The sequence below is a fragment of the Tamandua tetradactyla genome, chromosome 3 (genome assembly GCF_023851605.1).
Source record: "Tamandua tetradactyla isolate mTamTet1 chromosome 3, mTamTet1.pri, whole genome shotgun sequence".
Taxonomy (NCBI): Eukaryota; Metazoa; Chordata; class Mammalia; order Pilosa; family Myrmecophagidae; genus Tamandua; species Tamandua tetradactyla.
The window spans coordinates 145,062,157-145,081,238 of record NC_135329.1 but is presented as its reverse complement, the minus strand read 5'-3'; the positions used below and the strand labels follow the sequence as shown (position 1 = coordinate 145,081,238).

General features: G+C 37.4%; 1 protein-coding gene across 7 annotated transcripts in view; it reads right to left on the bottom strand.

Annotated features, from left to right (window-relative positions):
- Positions 1-19,082, bottom strand: part of MAP3K20 (mitogen-activated protein kinase kinase kinase 20) — a 230,073-nt gene that overhangs the window by 32,261 nt on the left and 178,730 nt on the right. For 6 of the 7 annotated variants that reach the window (XR_013172859.1, XM_077154165.1, XM_077154166.1 and 3 more), the window contains exons 11-14: positions 18,616-18,751; positions 5,283-5,327; positions 3,365-3,395; positions 3,131-3,270 (exon numbers count right to left, since the gene is read on the bottom strand). Coding sequence is in view for 6 of the 7 variants with exons in the window: in XM_077154165.1 (XP_077010280.1) it covers positions 3,131-3,270; positions 3,365-3,395; positions 5,283-5,327; positions 18,616-18,751 (352 nt within the window). In the remaining variant the exon portion in view is untranslated. Of the gene's footprint in view, positions 1-3,130; positions 3,271-3,364; positions 3,396-5,282; positions 5,328-8,966; positions 14,384-18,615; positions 18,752-19,082 lie in introns of those variants that run through there. The other variant, XM_077154171.1, reaches the window with a different exon arrangement.

The following is a 19,082-nucleotide window of genomic DNA, read 5'->3' as shown; positions in this document are numbered from 1 at the left end:
CTCTAATACTAGAGTCAGGACTTTTCCCTCTGTGAAATGATTGTCTTTATGTATACCTGCAGACTGACCTAGGAGCTTAAGGGAAATCTTGGGTCTCCTCACAGATCAGGCCATCCCATCCTTTGGAGCTCAGGGCTGATGCTCTGGTTCATGAGGAGAGGCCATCGAGAGGTACCACCCCAACTGGCTGCTTCCAATGATGGCTTTTTCTCTGTGCATGTATGTCCTGAGTGGAGGAATGCCCCTCCAAATTCATGTCCACTGGAACCTAAGGGTATGACCTTATTTGGAAATAGGGTCTTTGTATATGTAAATAGTTAAATTAAGATGAGGTCATATTGGACTAGGTTGGGCCATGAGAAGACACAGAGGCAGACTTTCAGGGGGAACACAGGTAATGATGGAGGAAGAGATTGGAGTGAATGTCTACAAGCCAAGAAGACCTAGGAATGCCAACTGCCACCAGAAGCTAGAAACAGGCAAGAAGATCTTCCCCTACAGTCTTCAGAGGGAGGGTGGCCCTGCTGACATCTTAATTTCAGATTTTTAGCCGCCAGAACTATGAGAGATTAAATCTCTGTAGTTTTAAGCCGTAATTTGTTACGTCAGCCCTAGGAAAACAATATACTGTGTTTCTTGGCTTCTTTGCAACATTAGACTCTTGATCACTGTTTATATCTAAAAGCTTTAACAACTTTGGCTTCTGTAACACGATCTCTTATTTTCCCACTTCTTAAATAGGTACTTCTCCTGTCCTCTTCTTTCTCCTGCCCAGATTGCTTTGACTTCCCCTTGCTACACACATCCTCTCTGAGGCCACAGCGTCTGTCAAAGAGAAAGTGTTTCCCAGTGGAAGTAGACTGTCCTTGGTTAGGGGTGTAAACATAGCTATGCTTTCCTCCTTGAACCTGGGAACTGCTCTCTCCCCTGTGCATCCTCCCCACTTTTCCATTCTCATTTCCACTACACTGACCAAATCTCACTCTCTATATTAGAACCTCCTACTTGGTCTTCTAAAGTCCTGTCTCTCCTTTCTAATCCACTTTACAATTTCCAGAAGCAATATTTTAAACGTGTCATTTCTCAATACTTCCAATACTCCTCCCACAGGTGATCAAATTCAAATTCCCTGGCCCCATGAGGTGACCTGGCCCCACCTCCCCTCCACTTTACTTACCGTGATTTCTACTCCACACCTACACTTCCATCAGTCAGAGCTACTTACTGCTGCTCACTTCCGAACCAATCTTCTCTGCCCCTCCACATTTGGTTTCGCTCTTCCCTCATTCTCTCTGTCTAGATTAATGTTCTCAGGCTCTCCCTCTCCTGTCTACATCCCCAATTCTGTCCTTCCTCCAAGATCCAGCTCAAGGGCTACCCATTCCGTGAAATTTTCCCTCTCCATCTCCCTCCACTGCACGTCCCAGGCACAGGTAATGAATCACTCCTTTCCTCTGAACTGCCAAGAAACTCGACATTATGAGAAGTTGTATATACATATTTAATCTCTTTTGCGATATATAAATTCTAGTAAGGACAGGATTTTTCTTTGCATCCTCCTAGGCCCAGTCCTGCAATCAGTAGGCCATTTACTAAATTTGGTGAACAATAACCAATATGTTTGGACATTGCTTGCTAAAGATACCAACTAGCATAAAGAAGGCACTTTGATTGTCCTGAAATTTGCTTTCATTGACCAAGTCTGGGACTATTTAAGTCACTGTGGCTTCTGGCGGGGTGAGTATCATAGCTCACCAATCCTTCCCTTCTAACTGATCCTCAAGGAATGTCAAGTGAAATATGTCAGACACAAAAGAACATATATTGTATGATTGCACTTATATGAGATATCTAGAATGGGCAAATTCTAGAGAGACAGATAGTAGAGTAGAGGTCACCAGGGGCTGGAGGGGAGGAGGGGAGTTGTTTAATGGGTAAACAGTTTATGTTGACAAAAAAGTTCTGTAAATAATGCTGATGGTTAAACATCATTGTGACTGTACTTAATGCCACTGAATCAAAACTTAAAAATAGTTTAAATGACAAATTTTAAGTTTGTATATTTTATCACAATAAAAAAGCTTTAGGGAAAAAGTTTATGAACAGAGGATTGTATGAACATAGTAAAAAAAGAAAGAGGGGGAGGAAACCGTTTGGGAAATTGTATTTGAATAATTATTGTATTCCTTTGAGTAAAGGGGAATGCAGGAATATCTGCCATTGTTTATAATGTGGGCTTTTTTCGTTTCAATCATTTTTTAAATTAGTTATTAAACCAAACAACAACAAAAAACAGAAGTTTAGCCTTGAAGTTATTCAAGACCGAAGTTGAATTCAACTTCATGCTAGGATATTAGGATGTTGGGATTTCCTGAGTAAATGGAGGATTAGAAAAACTCATAGTGTTGTCTGTTCTAGTTCAAAATGCTAAGACAGCAAATTCAACAAACATTCCGATGATTTTAGGTTGCTGAAGTAGTGTAGGTTCATTTAGACTCCGGGCAAGTTCCAGGGGTCCTTCAGGATTCCTAACAGCTGTCTGGCCTCTGGGAATTCAATGGCCTCTCCTCCTGAAAATCTGGGTGGGGTACTCTTCTCCAGGAGACACACTGGTTGATTTGCAGCTCACCCAACACACTTAAGCTTTGGCCCACACCACAGCCTTTGCACAGGTCACCTTCTTCCTTGGAAAACCCCGCCCCCACCTCTCAACTGGTAACACCTCCTTGTCCTTTAGCTCTCAGCTCCTTCAGAACATCTACACAGACGCTTTTGCCCATCCTAACCCACCTCATCATTATGGCATTTCTCACAGCTGTCATTTTATCATTATTATATGATTAATATTTGTCTTTCACCTTTTAAAGACTTCACAAGGGCACAGGGTGATATTCAGGTGGTAACCAGGTGACTCCCGCTGTGACGGGTATTAACCCTTTTGTTGTTGGATTATGAGGCGGTAAGGAAAGTTCTATAGCAGCAATGGCTAATTACCAGGTAGCAAACTATTTCAGCACTTGAACAACCAGCCGAGTCCTGTTTCTATCCCCAGCATCTAACAAGTGACCTGTTACATATGCAGGTACTCAGCAAACGCTGGTTAATTGAATGTTGTCCCTTTCTGGCGTACCTTTAAATGAATGATATGCCCCTTGGAGACAATGCCCATGTCTTTCAAGTCTTCTTCCTCCAGAAGAAGAAGTCGCTTGCCTGTGATGTTGTTTTCCTTGAATAAGCTTGCATATATGCTCATCTCTTCCGAGGAGTCACCTGGAGGACGTTATTAGAAGGCAGAAGAAAATTAGACTAAATGACCAAAGCAAAGTTAGTTCCATGAATTAAGAAGGTAAGCTATTCCACTTGCCTTTTCTGACGAGCTGCTGAACCCAAAAATACTGTGAATGAGAGGACATATATATGGTTTTAGAGATCCATGCAATGGTCACTGGCCAGACTTAACAGTAAAACAAAGAGTTTTCAATGAATTTAAATATATTTAGTTCTTGACTCAACCTCAAAGGTAAAACGGAAGACTTGTATCTAGTTTTAAAATGTAAACCTTTCAAACTGGAGGTATACCCTCCCTGCTTTGGGGATCTTAGACACTTGGAGGACTGTTGTAAATTTCCTTCTTACTTGGGAGAAAAAGATCCTTTCGAGAGAGTTCCTGCATATAGTGACTCCACCCCCACCCCACCCCAATTATTTGATGGTCGCCATCTGGACGTTTGAGAGGTGCTTGTTTACCCAGGAACTGTATGAGGCACCAAGCTACAGTGGACTGAGAAATGGGTAGAATGAGTCTTCTGTCCTAGGCCTGGTCATGAAGTAGCCGTGCGGGCCAAGACACATCAAACTGTGGCTCTCCCTGCATAAAACGAAGTAGTTGCATTACATGTATCTTGAAACTCTTCCAGCCCTAGTAGCCAAATGAGGACGTCCTGTTTAACCCACTGACCCTTAATCCTTGACCCTTACTTTGCACATGGTTCTGGGGAGCCTCACATTATTTGGGTGAAGGGAGCTAGGAGGGATGCTAGACTCAGTCCCTCAGTTTCTCTCTGGAGCCCAGGACCCTGGAGTTTTATTTAAATGGGCTGGAAACCACTCAAACTTGGAGCAAAGTCTAAAATGACTATTGGAGCTCAGGGCTTTTAAAAAACATCTTTTCAAATGAGAAGGACCAACTTTGTAGCCTGGGATAAAGGGATTATATCCAGGCCTGTGAATAAAGGAGATCCTAAGTCCTCTTTGCTTATTAAGCAGGACTGGCAGGAAATCTAGAATCACTGTGAGTGACAGGGAAGAAAGAGAGGCAACTGGTGCCAAGTTTCCTTACCCTTTAGAAGCCAAAGACATTAGCTAATGTTGAAAGCAGTTTTACTTCACAAGGATGCAAAGGGCAAGGAGGGAAATGCCCAGGCCCAGAACCAGATTAGGTAAACAGTGGTGAGCTTAGTCTTTGTGTCACCTGGGTCTGTTCCCTGTCATGGAGGTGATCCCTGCTTGGCCTGGCATTACGTCCTCATTTTCTTATTCATGTAATGATACCTTGAACTTGTAATGTGGACCTTGACAGAAATAAGTCTCTGAGGACTCTGAGCAGGAATTCTAGTATCTGTTTTGTTACTAAGGAAACAAACGTAGAAATGCAAAAGGCTAAGTAGGATTGCTCTCTTCCCAGAGCTAGGGGAGGGGGCTTCCTTTGGACTTGAATAGCCCACCCACATCCTCTCAAAAACACGGGAACTTTTTCAGCTACAGTTGCAGAGAATGTCTGGCAGCATCTGTGTCCACTCCTTCTTGGAAAGTTCAGAGTAAAGAAGGCAAATCCAAACATGTGACTTTCCAGACAGCCCTAAGGTGGGAAAAAACCCAGTTCAGCAGAATCCTAGCTTGCCTTTACCAGATCCTTCTCCACAAACTCCATTCCTGGAATTTTTGGAAAAGTTAAGATCTCTCTCCTTCTCTCTTTTTTTTTTCCTTTAGTTTGTTCTCTTGGTATCCTGGGTCATCTCCTTAATTTTGTCATTATTGGATCTTGAATACCCCTCATAGCAAACGGGGCAATGGAACCCTGTTGTAAGATTTGAAGAGATGCTTCCTTTGCTCTTGAGGCTTTATTTTAACTCATTATTGCATAAAAAACAGAAAAACAGAATTTGTTCAGTTCTCCTCCTTACAGTTTTCTAAGGACTGAGCTCCACTTGTGCATTTTGAAACTTGGGGGCAAATTTATGAAATATCTGTCCAGGTCAAATGAGGCATTAATAGAAGCTTACCACGTCGTCTTCAGTCCACGCACCAATCTCAAAGGAAGGCAGCAGCTGCGTGGGAAATACGAATGAAATGAAAAACAAAAGTAATATTATCATTGTCTTTTTGGTTTACCCCTTTGTCTTTGGTTTATCCTTGCTAGTTCTTGGCTGCTGCTCTGGCTCGGTTCCCCCTGCAGGTTACATTGAATTGAAAATAATTTCCCTGATCTTAAGACGAATTTCTCAGTGCTCCAAGGATTGTGACCATAGAAGCCAACAATGTACATCATCCCCTCAGTAAGAATTCATTGTACTTTGTGAGCTCTTTTTGTAGGGACTTTGTATGTCCTGAATTTTTCTTCTCTTAGTACATGGCGCAGAGCAGACACTCAATGAAAACTGTTAGTAAACCATCAGCTTGCAAAGCCAATAATTCATGCTGCAACCTATGACAAATTTGAACCTCTCCCCAGAGGACTGCATCTGCCAAAGGACCACACTGGATTCTAACACGATGGCTTCTGCAAAACATTTAGAAGAAATGGGCTCTAGCATCTTAAAGTGGGAGAGAAAATGGGAGTCAGGGAATAAGATGCTTTGATAATTTTCAGGCTGCTTTCCCTTGTGTGCAGGAGTTATAAAACCCAGGAGTGGCCTCCTTGCTTTCCTTGGACAGTATTGGGTTCCAATAGTTGAATGGCAGTATGAAGAAAGCAAATTTACAGACACAGAAATCTTTACGATGGTTTACATTCTTCTTTTCCCATTTCCCAATTCCCAGTGCCGTTCAGCCTTTAAAAAGAGCTAATAATTATTATTTATTCAACAACTATTATACATGCCAAGCACTGTGGTACCAACTTTACATAGATGCAATGTAAATTCATTTTCTCATCAATTTGCAACCCTAACACTGCAAGTAAGTATTATCAACCCATTTTATAGATGAGGAAGTGGCGGGCGGTGGGGGTTGAGGCAGACAAAAACCCTTCTAGACAAACATCTAGAAAGTAGAAGAGTTGGGGTTAAAACCCTGGTCCACCTGGCTTCTAAATCCATCCTTTTTCCAGTATTACATGCTGCCTCTCAACTGGGCTTTGATTTCAGGAAGGAGGCTGGAAATTTTTGAGTCTTGGAAATTATTTTTATCACATTTCTTCATCTATTTCTCCAAGTTGGACATTGCCATAGTTCCCGGAATACAATCAATCAGAGATAGGAACTAAAAGCCCATAACAAATTCATTACTAGGAACCTATTCTTTATCACAAAAACTGACATGCTTTAAGTCCCCAAAGCTGCCATGCAAACTAAATTCACCTTTATCTTCATTTAATGAGTGTACTGATTCTTAATGCTAAATTGTATCATACGATTTTGGCCATTCTAATTTATCTTAGAAATTGATCCACTTGATTATTTGTGGCTCATATGAAGAAAGCCTCAAGTAAATGATCTAAAAAATTATCAATAGAATTTTTATATCCCACAAGAGGGTCTTGGCAGTCAAGGGATTACTGACATTTGTTCCATAACAGGGCCTTCCTGGGAACTCTCAGCCAACATGAGCACTATTTGATTATTAATGAAGATTCCAAAGCAACTACTTGGTAATCAGATGGCATATTATGCTTATTCTCATAGGGGAATTTCTGAAGTTTATCTAAATATCTTACTCGCATTATATTTTAAAAGCCAAATATTAGGTCCCATGCATGAAAGACATGTGAAATAGGAGCTGTTCTAAGAAACCGAGATTGCAGAGTTGGCATAACTAAAACAGATTTAAAGACCTCACTGTCAAGAGCCCAAGCATGAAGGAAGACTTTTACAGGGGACCTTAGCCTGCACCAAAGAGCAGCCTTTCTCATGGCCATGAATTAAACAATAAATGTTTACATGAATTTGAAAAACTCTGGGTGTACCGTTCACTGGCTTAAGTTTGATATAGCCATTAGCTTTAACTAACAACTTGCCAAATATTTGGATAGATCATGAGATAAAATGGCAAAGTGTCACTGAACCTCTGTTACAAATAATACTTTTCACCGGTGAGTTGAAAAAGGAAGTTGACTTTGGCTGCTTTTACTTTAGGGCAAAAAATCAGAGGCGGGGGAGCAGTTACTCCTTCTAATCTGTGGGTATTTATTTTGTACTCACATACTCAAAACCCTGCTTGGAAAGATATGACTCCTGACTTCAAAGAGCTTTTCATTAATTGAGGGTAAAAAAAGATGTTGGTTTCGAATGGGAGAATCTAAGGCTTTCTTCATCTTGATCGAGACACTCAGTGTCTAGCTGAGTGCCTGACATATAATACCTGGTTCGTTTCCTTTGAATGAACAGGATAAAATTCAAAGATACAAACACTAAAATGCTGAATTCTCTAGTAAAACTCAAGGCTTTTGGGGATACCAGAGAAAACAGTGACATATTCAGAGAGGGATTCATAGAACAAGATGGGAGGGATGGAAGGCCTCGTGGCTTGAGCAGGACAGTGAAAAGCAGGAAGTGAGGTGATTCCAAGTGAAGAGAAACAAAAAGCAAAAAACTGGCGGTGGGGGTGGGGGTGGGGGAGGGAAGATCGGGTAAGTACCTTCACCTAATTGGAGCAACAAAATGCTGTGCATGTTGGAGAAAAATGGGAAAAAAGCAGACTCTGGTGGAATAATTTTTAAAAACCCTCTGGTTAAAATAAATAAAAGTTGCAAGAGTATGAAGTGTACATTTAAAGCTCTACTATTCTGTACATAGTCTGCTATCCCCTTGTACTGTTTCCCTCAAGGGTTGCCACTTTTTCCTCTGAAACATTTGATGTATGTAGCAATTGCCAAATACACTCTCTTGCTTTAATAAATGCAGAGAGGAAAATGACTTGAGGAATAGAGTCTAAAGCTGAACTCGATCAAAGAAAATACAAGACATTTTATTTCTTCACAGGGCAGCTGGATACAGCTGCAGAGACATGACATTCCTTCTATCACAGAAACAAATGTGAAATAAGGAACTTTTTTGATTAGCTCATGAAACAACAGACTGAGTTGGAGAAATATTTCCCTGCATCTAGGCTGGCTTTTATGGGGGGTGGGGGAAATGTGTTATGTTTTGATTTGTATACAATTTCCAAATGTTGTGCTAGACAAAATTGAGAAATGAGTATTTCTGGAATACAATAATGGTTGTGAATGACACAACTAATCAAAACCAACATCTTTGGTTCTATCAAAAGGAGAGGAGAAGGGACCTCTTGTGCTCTGAAGGTGGCGCATCTATACGATGCCAAGGGAAGGGCACTGGATTCAGCTTGATACTCGCTCCAGCAGGATTCTTTGCATGAGGCTTGCAAAGATCAGTGAGAGGAAGGTTGGAGCCAGGCACTGCTTCAAAACAATTTGAATTTGGCAAGACAGGGAATGAGAGTTAATGCTCTCCAGGCACACAGAGGCTTACCATTTCTTTTATGTTTTCTGTACCTTGTTACCATATCTGTTGCAGGGTGAGTTCTAAGCCTTTCTGTGTCTTTGTGGGGATAAGGACCTACTTCATGACTGCCCCATCACTTTACAAATTCATTATTTACACTCCAACTGACTTCAGGTGAGAAAAGCTAAAACTCATGTACATGTGTGTGACAGTGATTCTTTCAAAGGGTGTTGGAAATCCAGTCTAACAAAAATCTTATATACACAGCAACACAAAACAAAGGGATTTACTGTCAAAACGTTTATTGCAAAATGGAGTTTCAGAACAAAGGAAAGCAAAGAAAAGTTCACATCAAAATGAAATGTATGACACCAACTTGGATTTCTGAATACATTGTAGAGTTTGTGCTGGAATATCAAATTCCAACTATGAAGTCAATAGCTTACCACACAAGAGTAAAATTTAATCTTCCATATAAACATTACATAAGATATTTGGCATAGGACTTGCTCAAAATAACATTGCAATAGAATCATTGAGGAAAAAGTTTTCGTTAAAAAAAAACCACAATAAGGTGATAATGCCATCTATTCAAAGCTCACACTCAAAGAATATAAATATTTTCTATCATTTAGTACAAAATATTTAAAAGAGTGCAAAAGCAATATGTGCAGGGTATCGTTATCTGACATTAAAAGATATACTGTTCTGCACACAACATAAAATAATTACTGCAGGTGCTTGGAACTCTTGTTTTAAAGAAAAATAATCACATGCCATAAAGTTCGTCACAAGCAATAGAGTGCAAACTAAGTTGGAATCCAAGGAAACGTGTCTGGTCCTCCAGATTTCCCTGGGAGACTTTCATTTTTCATCACAGAAAAGGCTGCATCTAGAGCTTTCAGGCTGTGCTACCATCAAAAGAATAGAACAGATTCTTCTCTCTGGCAATGCTTAAAATCTAAACAACAGTCATTCGAAAGCAGCAAAAGGTGCCTGATTATAGAAAAATTATGCCTTAATATGTAGGTGGTGTGGTGAGACTGCTAGTTTCAGAAGGCTGCAATGAAATCTTGTGTATCAAAATTCAAAAAAAGTATCAATATTTAACTCAGAATAAATTTAAAAATGATCTTTCATAAAACTCTTATCTTTCTAATGAAAACTCTAAAAATCAAAGTTATGTACATAGTAATGCCATGAGAATTATTCTGGATTTCTCCCAACAGCCACGAACATTGATTTTAATGGGGATCAGGTCTGATACCTCAGCTGGTGTTAAAAAGTCTAAAAGAAATCCACTACAGTTAAAAATCACAGGCTACAAAACAGCCCTTAACATGTCCAGAGCTGCAGTAATAAGCTTATTAAACTATGCCTTCAACTTCTCCCCACTGGTTATTCATGTAAAATATTAAAATGTGATTTTGCTAAGTAAATTACTATTACCAAAAAGGAGTTTCAATTTAACCTGGCTTTTTTGCAGAACTTTAGGTACCTCAACAAGGCTTTTATTTTTTTATTTATTATGGAATCGATGTAATAGAAGAGTGACCTAAGGTGAGTTTAGCTGTTTCGTAAAGTTTCCATCGGCATTCTTAAGGGAAAGGAAACCATCTCCACAACTGGTGATTTCAGATAAATGCCATAAAGCTACAAAATTCATATTAATATAGTAGTTGTAATCCTGAAAATGCATCTCGTGACTTGGGTAATTTTGTCGAGGGGGAAAATTGGTAAGATGTGGAATTGTCAGTCTTAGCAAGTTTCTCCATGGGGAAGGGACAACATTGTAGGTGGAATTCTTTGCTGTGTGGGACCCTCCCTGGCATGTAGGCCTTACCATAGCTGACATGGGGCACCAAATGCCCTGGTCACTATGACAACCAACAATACGCCCCCAGCTCCAGCATTCTCAAATACCATTAGGTGACAGCACCAACCGGATTGAGAACCACTAGGGTTTCAATTCTCATTACGAGTCTTTAAATTTCTCAGTGCATCTTTTACTCTTCTCTTTATAAATGTACATTTTTGCAATTCAAGCGCTTGGAAATAAATCCAGCACCAATAAATTGCCATTTCAAAATTTTATCTGAAAAGTGAATTAGAAGTTGCACAAGTTGACATCATTAAAACTTTTGCATATGGCTAATAAACATTTCTTTATGAAATTAATAAAATTAAGAGTTTAAAGTCTTCTAAAATGTTTTTTACAGCTAGAGTGAGAACACCTTAAAATTCTAATTATATGATTCAGGTTTCAGGGATGTTTCAACATTTTCCAACCTGCAGGGGAAGAATGATTTAGACTAGAAAGCAACAGAGACAATGCCATATGGTAACTATTTATAGTCCAATTCCAGATAGAAAATAATAAACAAGCTCATCAGTTCTACTATAGCCTAACTCCTTGCCATCTCTCTCTCTATGGGAGAGTGTTGTATATAGACTTCTCTGGAATACTGGTGAGGAAAATGGTAGCAGATGAAGGATTAGAGAAATGGCAAACTAGGCCTGGGTACAGAGTCTTTTTATAATAAAGTCTTTTGGCTTTATTTGACTGTTTATGTGCAATGATATGTATTTATATGTACATTAAGAAAAACATCAGTTTCATTCAGTTCACAGGTTCTAAATTTGTTGATTATTCTTAAACGTGATACAAGGTTTATATTCTTATAAAAAGTTCAGAGATCGTGAAATTAGCCCACAGAGATTCTCTTACCTTCAGCTTTATTAAAATGTTACTTTATCAGGGAGGCCTTTCCTGACCACATTTTAAAAACTGCAACTCTCCCCCAGATGCCTTGGCTTTCTTCCCTGCCTTATTTTTTCAGTATGTACCTATCAAGTGTTCTATATGAGGTACTTTTATGGTCGATCTCCACTCACAAGAATGTAAACTACTTGAGGGCGAGGAATTTTGTCTTTTGCTTCCCCAGTGCCTGGAACAGTAAGTAATTAGGAGCTCAGTGAATATCTACTGAATGAATGCATGAATGACTTACTCTTTCCCTGGGAAGGTGCAAGAAGCTTTTCCACTGGGAAAATGCTGGGAAGTCAAGAGTAGCAAAGGGTCCCTACTGCTTCACTCTTAGATTTTCTACTTGAGTGACCTAGTTCGAGTCACTGAACACCTCTCTGTCTGAACACACAAGCTGTGTCTTTGTGTGTGTGCCTGCCACCAGCACTGCACAGCGGAGTGCGTGTATCCGTATCTCTGCGCGCACAGTCACAGATGCCACAGCACAATGTGGATGTGGGGAACCCACCTTCTCGGCGAGTCAGCTCTTTCTGTTTGCTTAGTGTGTGGACCGTGGCACAGACTGCGAACACCTCAGCTCAGGTAAACCTGGCCAGGGCTTATAAGTCTTTAGAGGAACAGGATAAATTTGTTGATATAACTTGCAGAATAAGAGTGTACTCTTTAACTTTCCTGAAAGCTATCACCTTTTAATTTCATCTCATATGACTGAACAAATATCTGTTGAAACTGATAGTTCAGTTTTCCAGAAGGTTACTAAAACCACTTATTTTTCATTGTCTTTTCATCAGCACAGTTAAAAATAGCTAACATTGACCACTCCCATGGGCCAGGCACTACATGAAGTGCTCACATGAATATCACACTTCACCCTCAAACAACCCTTTGAGGGAGGCACCATTCCCATTCCCGCCTTAAATGAGCAAACACACAGAGGTTAAATAATTTGCTCACAACCGCTCCGCGAGTAGACCCAACTTCCTGAATCACTATATGACTCCAGATCCCTCTCTTTATCACTACGTTACATAATCTCACACCCAGATTGGTTTATTATTATAAACACTACTTTTCTTCACATAAAGATGGCACTGCACACTGATCACTTGGTGGAATTTTACAGCTCTCAGTGGGGTTCAGAAACGTATCACGCTTCAAATAGAAGAGACTTTTTATGATTGAATATACTTAGAAATGGTATTAGATAATATCTATGATGATGATATTCTTTCTTAAAATGCTGGAAAAAGAACCACCAAGAATATTTTGGCCGAATAGTCAATGCATGATACTGTTTTCTATTTTAGGCGGAAAAAAATAATTTGTCTTCTTTTGCTTTTCTTTATATAATTACAAACATTTTGTTGGTTTTGTTTGAAGTTTCTAGTTTAAACAAGCTTTGACAAATATTTGATAACATTCTGAGAATATTCTAGTTTTCCAGGTTTTTAAAGCAGCACCTACATCTGCTTTTTTGTAATACTAGCATTGCTGAGTCAGGATTTTTTTTTTTTTTTTAAGACAACTTTGGAACATTAGAAAAGAACATCCAGCTTCCACTTTTGCCTAAATAAGTATAACTTATCTTTACTATTCCTTTTACAATAGTTAATTTCCTCTTTAAAATATCTCTCTGTATATTTAAAATCCAGGATTATCATGCCCCTCTAGAACAAGAAAACAAACAAACATGCACACACCCCTTATCTGAAGTGGTGGGCAGGGCAGCCCCAAGCTCTCACCCTGCCTGAATATTTCCTTTTAAGACCATGTCTTTCTGTTTGAATACAGTACAAGCTAAGTCTTAGATGACAGTGTGCTGTTGTTAACAAGCTTTTAGGGCTAGCAGTGATATGAATGAAAGCCTACAACATTTGCTGTTGGTTTCAAATTAGAGTATTTCTCCTTCAAATGTAGTACTGAGAACAACTCCCAGGTTTTACTTTGTGTAGATGTGCTATTTAGTTTTAAAAATCCTTGGTATTTAGGTATTTCTGAAGAAGAATTTTGTTATAACCTTCTTTCATTTCAAATTTTTTTGTTGTTGGATTTGTAGTCACTATCAATCATTTTTTATATTTCAGTGTATTGCTATAAGAAAAAAAAGGATATACATAACAGGAAAATCAAGGTCAAAGAAAAATTTGAGGAGTTAAGAGTGCTTGTTCAAAATGCAAGTTCTTTTTTTTAACCAGTAGGATAGAAGAAAAAAAGGCAAATACAAACTATAAAGTATCATTAAAAGAAAATGCCAGAAAGTCAATAGTTAAAAAATACTATATTGAATATGGAATCACAAATTTCTATAATCAGGCACCACATTTGGCTGATTCATTAAATGTGTCTTTTTGGCTTACTTTTCCCCGTATTTCTGTAAGCAAGAAATAAAACAAAAGTAAAATTAATAAAGTAGCTATTTAAATGTGATAGGCCTAAAAATGCAGTGCTTCATTTTCTACCTCCTTATAGGTTTTCATACAAAATGAGAGAGCAAGTTTGTTTTTTTTTTTTTTTTTGCTAAACATTTTCAACTGTATTACTTTGCCTTCTGTTTTCATTCGCTATTATTATTCATGTCATTCTCATCCTCCTCCTCCTCACCGTCATCATCATCACCTTCTGACCAGTCAAAATCACTGAACCCCAGGGCCATGTTGACTTTCTTCCCCTTTCTCTTAGATGTGGTTTTGGAAGAATTCTGCTTGGCTTGCATGTTTATTTGCATCCCAGAATGCAGCACAGCTCCTGCTTTGTTCATTGAGAAGATATCCCCAAAGCCCATCAGCATCATGGCCTGCAGACTTTGGTTCATGCCATGTCCCTCCCCGTTACTTGCTGCTGTGATCTGACATGACATCTCTGCACTGTTTGACTCCTCTGTTTTAGATTCAAAGTAAGACTCCTCAGACATTCTTGCAGCAAGAGGCAAGAGAAGCTATCAAAATGGAAGAAAGGACAGAAGTAAAAAAAGAAATTAGGATCAATTTAAATAAAAGAAATAGATACCACAAAATTAGTTGCCAAAATTAGTTACCCAGGAGGTAAATGATTAGTGAAATAAATGAACGTAAGGAATTATATGAGGATTTGTTTAATAGCTGATTTGCTTTTGCCATAATTTATGAATGACAAAATAAATCATGATTAAAAGATTGCGAAGCACCATAGCAAGCCAGATTTCAAATGGAAAGGAAGTTGCAAGTTTTGAACCCTCATTATGCTTAAAATAAAAGTTTATAAGATTTCTCCTAATTTTTTCCAGTTTCCCTTTCACAAAGGAAGCTTTATTTAACCATATTTTAAAAAAGAAATTAGGTAGAGATTAAATCTCAAGTATAACTCAAGAACTTTGAACCAAAGAAGAAAAGCACCAAAACAGATCAGTAGTCAATACAGTTCTAGGGATATTGGGGTTGTTAACTACCTTTTTAGTATTTTGACAATAAACTAAAAATGGGCCTAGAATTCACTCATTTCTAACTTCTTATAGTCAGATCAGATATAAAACCATTAATGCCATTTATGAAAAATTCACTTGGGAACAAATTCTGACATATTCTATTTCTAATATTTAAATCATAAACAAGTAGGTAAAACACTTGTGAAAACCGGGAGGAAAGGAAATGAGTATTAATTTAGGTTGTTACCTTTCTCTCCATTCTCTACTACATACTTCCTTCTTTTAACAGAACTATTTTCTAGGACTTCTTCTCACTGCAGTTTTAGATCATTATTTTCTACTTTATGTAACTGTTTTGAACTGCGAACTTACTCAGATAAATGTTAGCTATATTCATTTCAGAGGTAAAATTGTTTGGAGCTGGAAAATGCTACTGCTTCTTCTTTTGTGAAATGCACAAATTAAGGCTTATATTTTAGGTGTTATTTTAAAAATATGGGTAAATTTATGATTAAAAATGTATAAATAATATGTCTCTGTGATGACTTAATTTTGGGAATAAAGATACTATTTAGGATCAATTACCTTTTTTTTCTCTTTCAATTTTTAAATTGACTTTAGAGCTGATATTTTAAAAATAGCTTACTCTCTTAGGAAAAGATTTCAAGAGTTGTTAGTTCAACAAAGTAACTTCATATAATTCAGTTAAAAAGTACTAGATATATAGAAGAAAAAGTTGCTTTAGATCCTTTAATACTGGAAGAGGATATTATTTCCCTAGCTGTCAAACTTCCTGGCTTCTCAAAGTTGACTTCAATGTTCAGATACTTTAGGAAACTCTTTGTGGTTTATATTATTTCATGGGTCCTTCCTCACATTATATTAGACACTAAAGAGCTCAACAAATCTCTCAAATAAGCATTAATCCTTTAAAGAAATAGTGTAAATAAATTTTACATCAAGCTACAACTATTATTTAAAAGTTAATGTCCATATTTATGCATGGAGAAATCATCTTAGGATCATAAAATGTGGCTATATACAGATAACCTAAATCTCCAGTCACTTCCTTTTTAAAAGGTTTATTTTATCTTTCTCTCAGAAACCCCACTGAAAGCCAACTAGAAACTGATGTGAGGATAAAAGAAAACAGCTACTTATAAAATACCTGAGCATAAACACTCTTCCTTCAGAAATACAAGTTCTAAGCAGAAGAGACATTAAACATAAGTACTGTAAAAAAAAAAAAGAAAACTTAGCCCCCATAAGTAAAAAAGGGAAGAAAATCTCATTGAGATTGTGCTTCATGCTGTTCATTGTTAGATGGTAGCCCTCAGAGCAGTTTCTTTACAGAAAGTTTTCTGGAGTTAAAACACAAGCATACAACCTACTGAGCACCCTTAGTGTTTTATTATTTATTACACAGCTACCTTACTAAAAGCGATGATGCATGCAAGACAGCACATAATTTCTTAGTAAAACCATGCCAATAAACCAAAGAAAGGTTCTAAGACATACCATAATAGGTAGTTAAAAGTTTTCTTTTATAATACTACATTTAGAAAGAGTTAAGCCATGCAGCACTTTATAACTTAAGATTTCAAAGTACTTGAAAAATAAACAAACAACCTTTCAGACTTCAGAAGGTATGCTACAGGGACAGGCCATGTTCTTGCTCCTGCCCCATCAGCTTCAGGAAAATAGCTGCTTCTTTGCAGATCCTAGGTTAACACTTTCTGAGTGTGCCTGCGGGTACTGATTCAACCTGAACAGGAAACTTCCCTGAACTTGTTTTTGAAGGCCAAGTTCAATTCACTGAATTTCTAAAAGGTGATGGCTTTCTAATGTTCCATGATAGTCTTATGCATAGCAATTCGATTCTTACTTTGGGATGCTCTACATAATCAATGTCATTTTTGAAAAGTTAAATCTGAAAATAAACATTTAACTTCACTGTATTTTCCTTTTGTGGATATCAGGTTGTCTCTTTACATAAGGTGGAAAAGGAAGCAAAACACTGTATTCTTTATACATTGAAAAATATATGGCAATTGGGCATTAGCTACTTAGTAAGACTTAATGCTTTATGGAAGATCATAAGATGAAGGGCATTTAAATATTTTTATTGGTATTACACAAGCAACAAACATGAATTTAAAAATATGTAACAAGTTTATTTTTATTTTTTATTTAAAAAAAATTCTTAGTTCTTGAATGAAATACTCAATAAAGGGAAGAACAGTTTCTGATCTAGTCATCATTATATCTCTTATACCTTGCACTGTGTCTTGATATAGTTAAGTGATTGATAAATGTAAGTCAAACAAATGTTGAATGCATAAATATGCTATATCCTCTTGAAATATATTACTTTTAGTAAGTTATTTACATATAAGTTTTATCTACTTGCTCTCAAAATTTAATGTTATTAGGTCCTATTTTCTCTACCTGGTACTTAGCTTTTGTGTTTTAATAAAAAACTGTTCTGGTTATTAGGACAGGTATGATTGAAAAGAGCAGTAAACATGAAGCTACAAGAGCTCATCTCCTGTCTGCCTCTAATAACTAACCCTATGATTTGGCAAAACAGTTTCTGCTCCAGACCTCATATGAAAACTGACAATGGTAGAAAGTTCAGAAAAACTGCCCACATGCTTCCTGGTGCAAAGGTAGAACATATTTACTTCAGCTTTCCTCTCTGGGTTAAGTTCATGGAATGTTTAGGTAAAACAAGCAGAGAAAGCGTCTTTCTTGAATGACCAAGTCTGTGTGACAGGTTTAAATATATTTTGGATGTGCTGGTTTGGGCATGCTGGTAGACATAGAAAAGTTTTCAGAGAAAAGTATTAATTCTCATTTATTTAGCCCTCTGCCACTTACAAACTATGTGATTTATAGCAATCAACAAATTTATTTTTAATCTTGCCATTATTTGTGATTCTAAAGTGGACAAATATTGTCTATTACAAATCCTGGAAAAAAGTAATTATAAATACACACCTAACTCCCTGAAAATGATAAATCATTTAAAATGGGGATGAATGCTGACATCTGATTATATATCATGCCAGCATGTAGGATTAAGGTAGTGTACAAATAATGAAATCCTTAAAAAGATTTTTTTTATTCCTTCAAATATGAGATTTGGAAGAAACTAAAACATTCCTGAGGTGTAGTAAATATTAAAAACTTGTCGAAAGAGAAGTCTTTTTCCAATCTTTAGTTGCCCAAGATCGTAATAGGGAATTGAGTAAGGAATATCACTGCTTGTTATTTATATGCCATTTAGGTTAGCTCCATTTTAGAAGGAAAACTTGGTTAAGACCTGACATGTCAAAGACTTTCTTAGAGAGCTAGTGCTCCTGGTGTCACATTTATTAATTACTATTAGACTCAAAAGAGTTAATTAGCATTTAGATCCCTGTTTTAAGGATCTAACAGATGGTGGGAAAATACTTTGGATTTTATTTTAGTAATTCTAATATACAAATATACTGATAGAATAATGGTTCTTAAGAAAACAGCCACAAATAGGATAAGCTTTTCATCTAAATTTCTGCACTTTGTTCATTGAAATTAGATAAGAACATGATGTGTGTATAAATATGGGCCTTTTAACAAATAGGCAATAAAGCAGGAAATCAGGAGCTAGGAATGTGGAGGAAGGGAGGAAAATAGATGCCATGCTGCCATGCTCAGCCATGTTTCCTACATGTACTTGGAAAGATGGAGGGAAGGGATAAGTTAACCTTGTAGCTAATACTCACCGGGGTGTTGGACTGCTCTGTCAGTTTTTGCTCCCACATTTTTAAACGTCTTTCTCGTTCTTTAAGCTCCTGCTCTTTGAAGCTGAGATCACGTTCTAATTTCTTTAGCCTTTCAAGAGTTGCCTCAATTTCACACCTGCACAGGGATAATTGGTTTAAGTCTCAACTTTGCTCAAGAGATATTAAATGCTCCCTGCATCCATCAGAATGCTAATCAACATAAAATGCTAAAACTGTGGCTTTAAATCAAACAGTACTACTAACAGAAAAGAAGAAAATTTTTTATATCCTTAAAAATCAACAGCTAGTTTCCAGTTTAGAATAATAAACTCAAACTACTTCAACAAAGCAATAAAGAACCACTGGGGTGAAGCAAAAACCATGGAACTGGTATCCTCTGTTAGCTACTTAATAAATACTTAATATTCATCTAGCTTTTTGTGGCTTGCAAAGCACTATTACATATC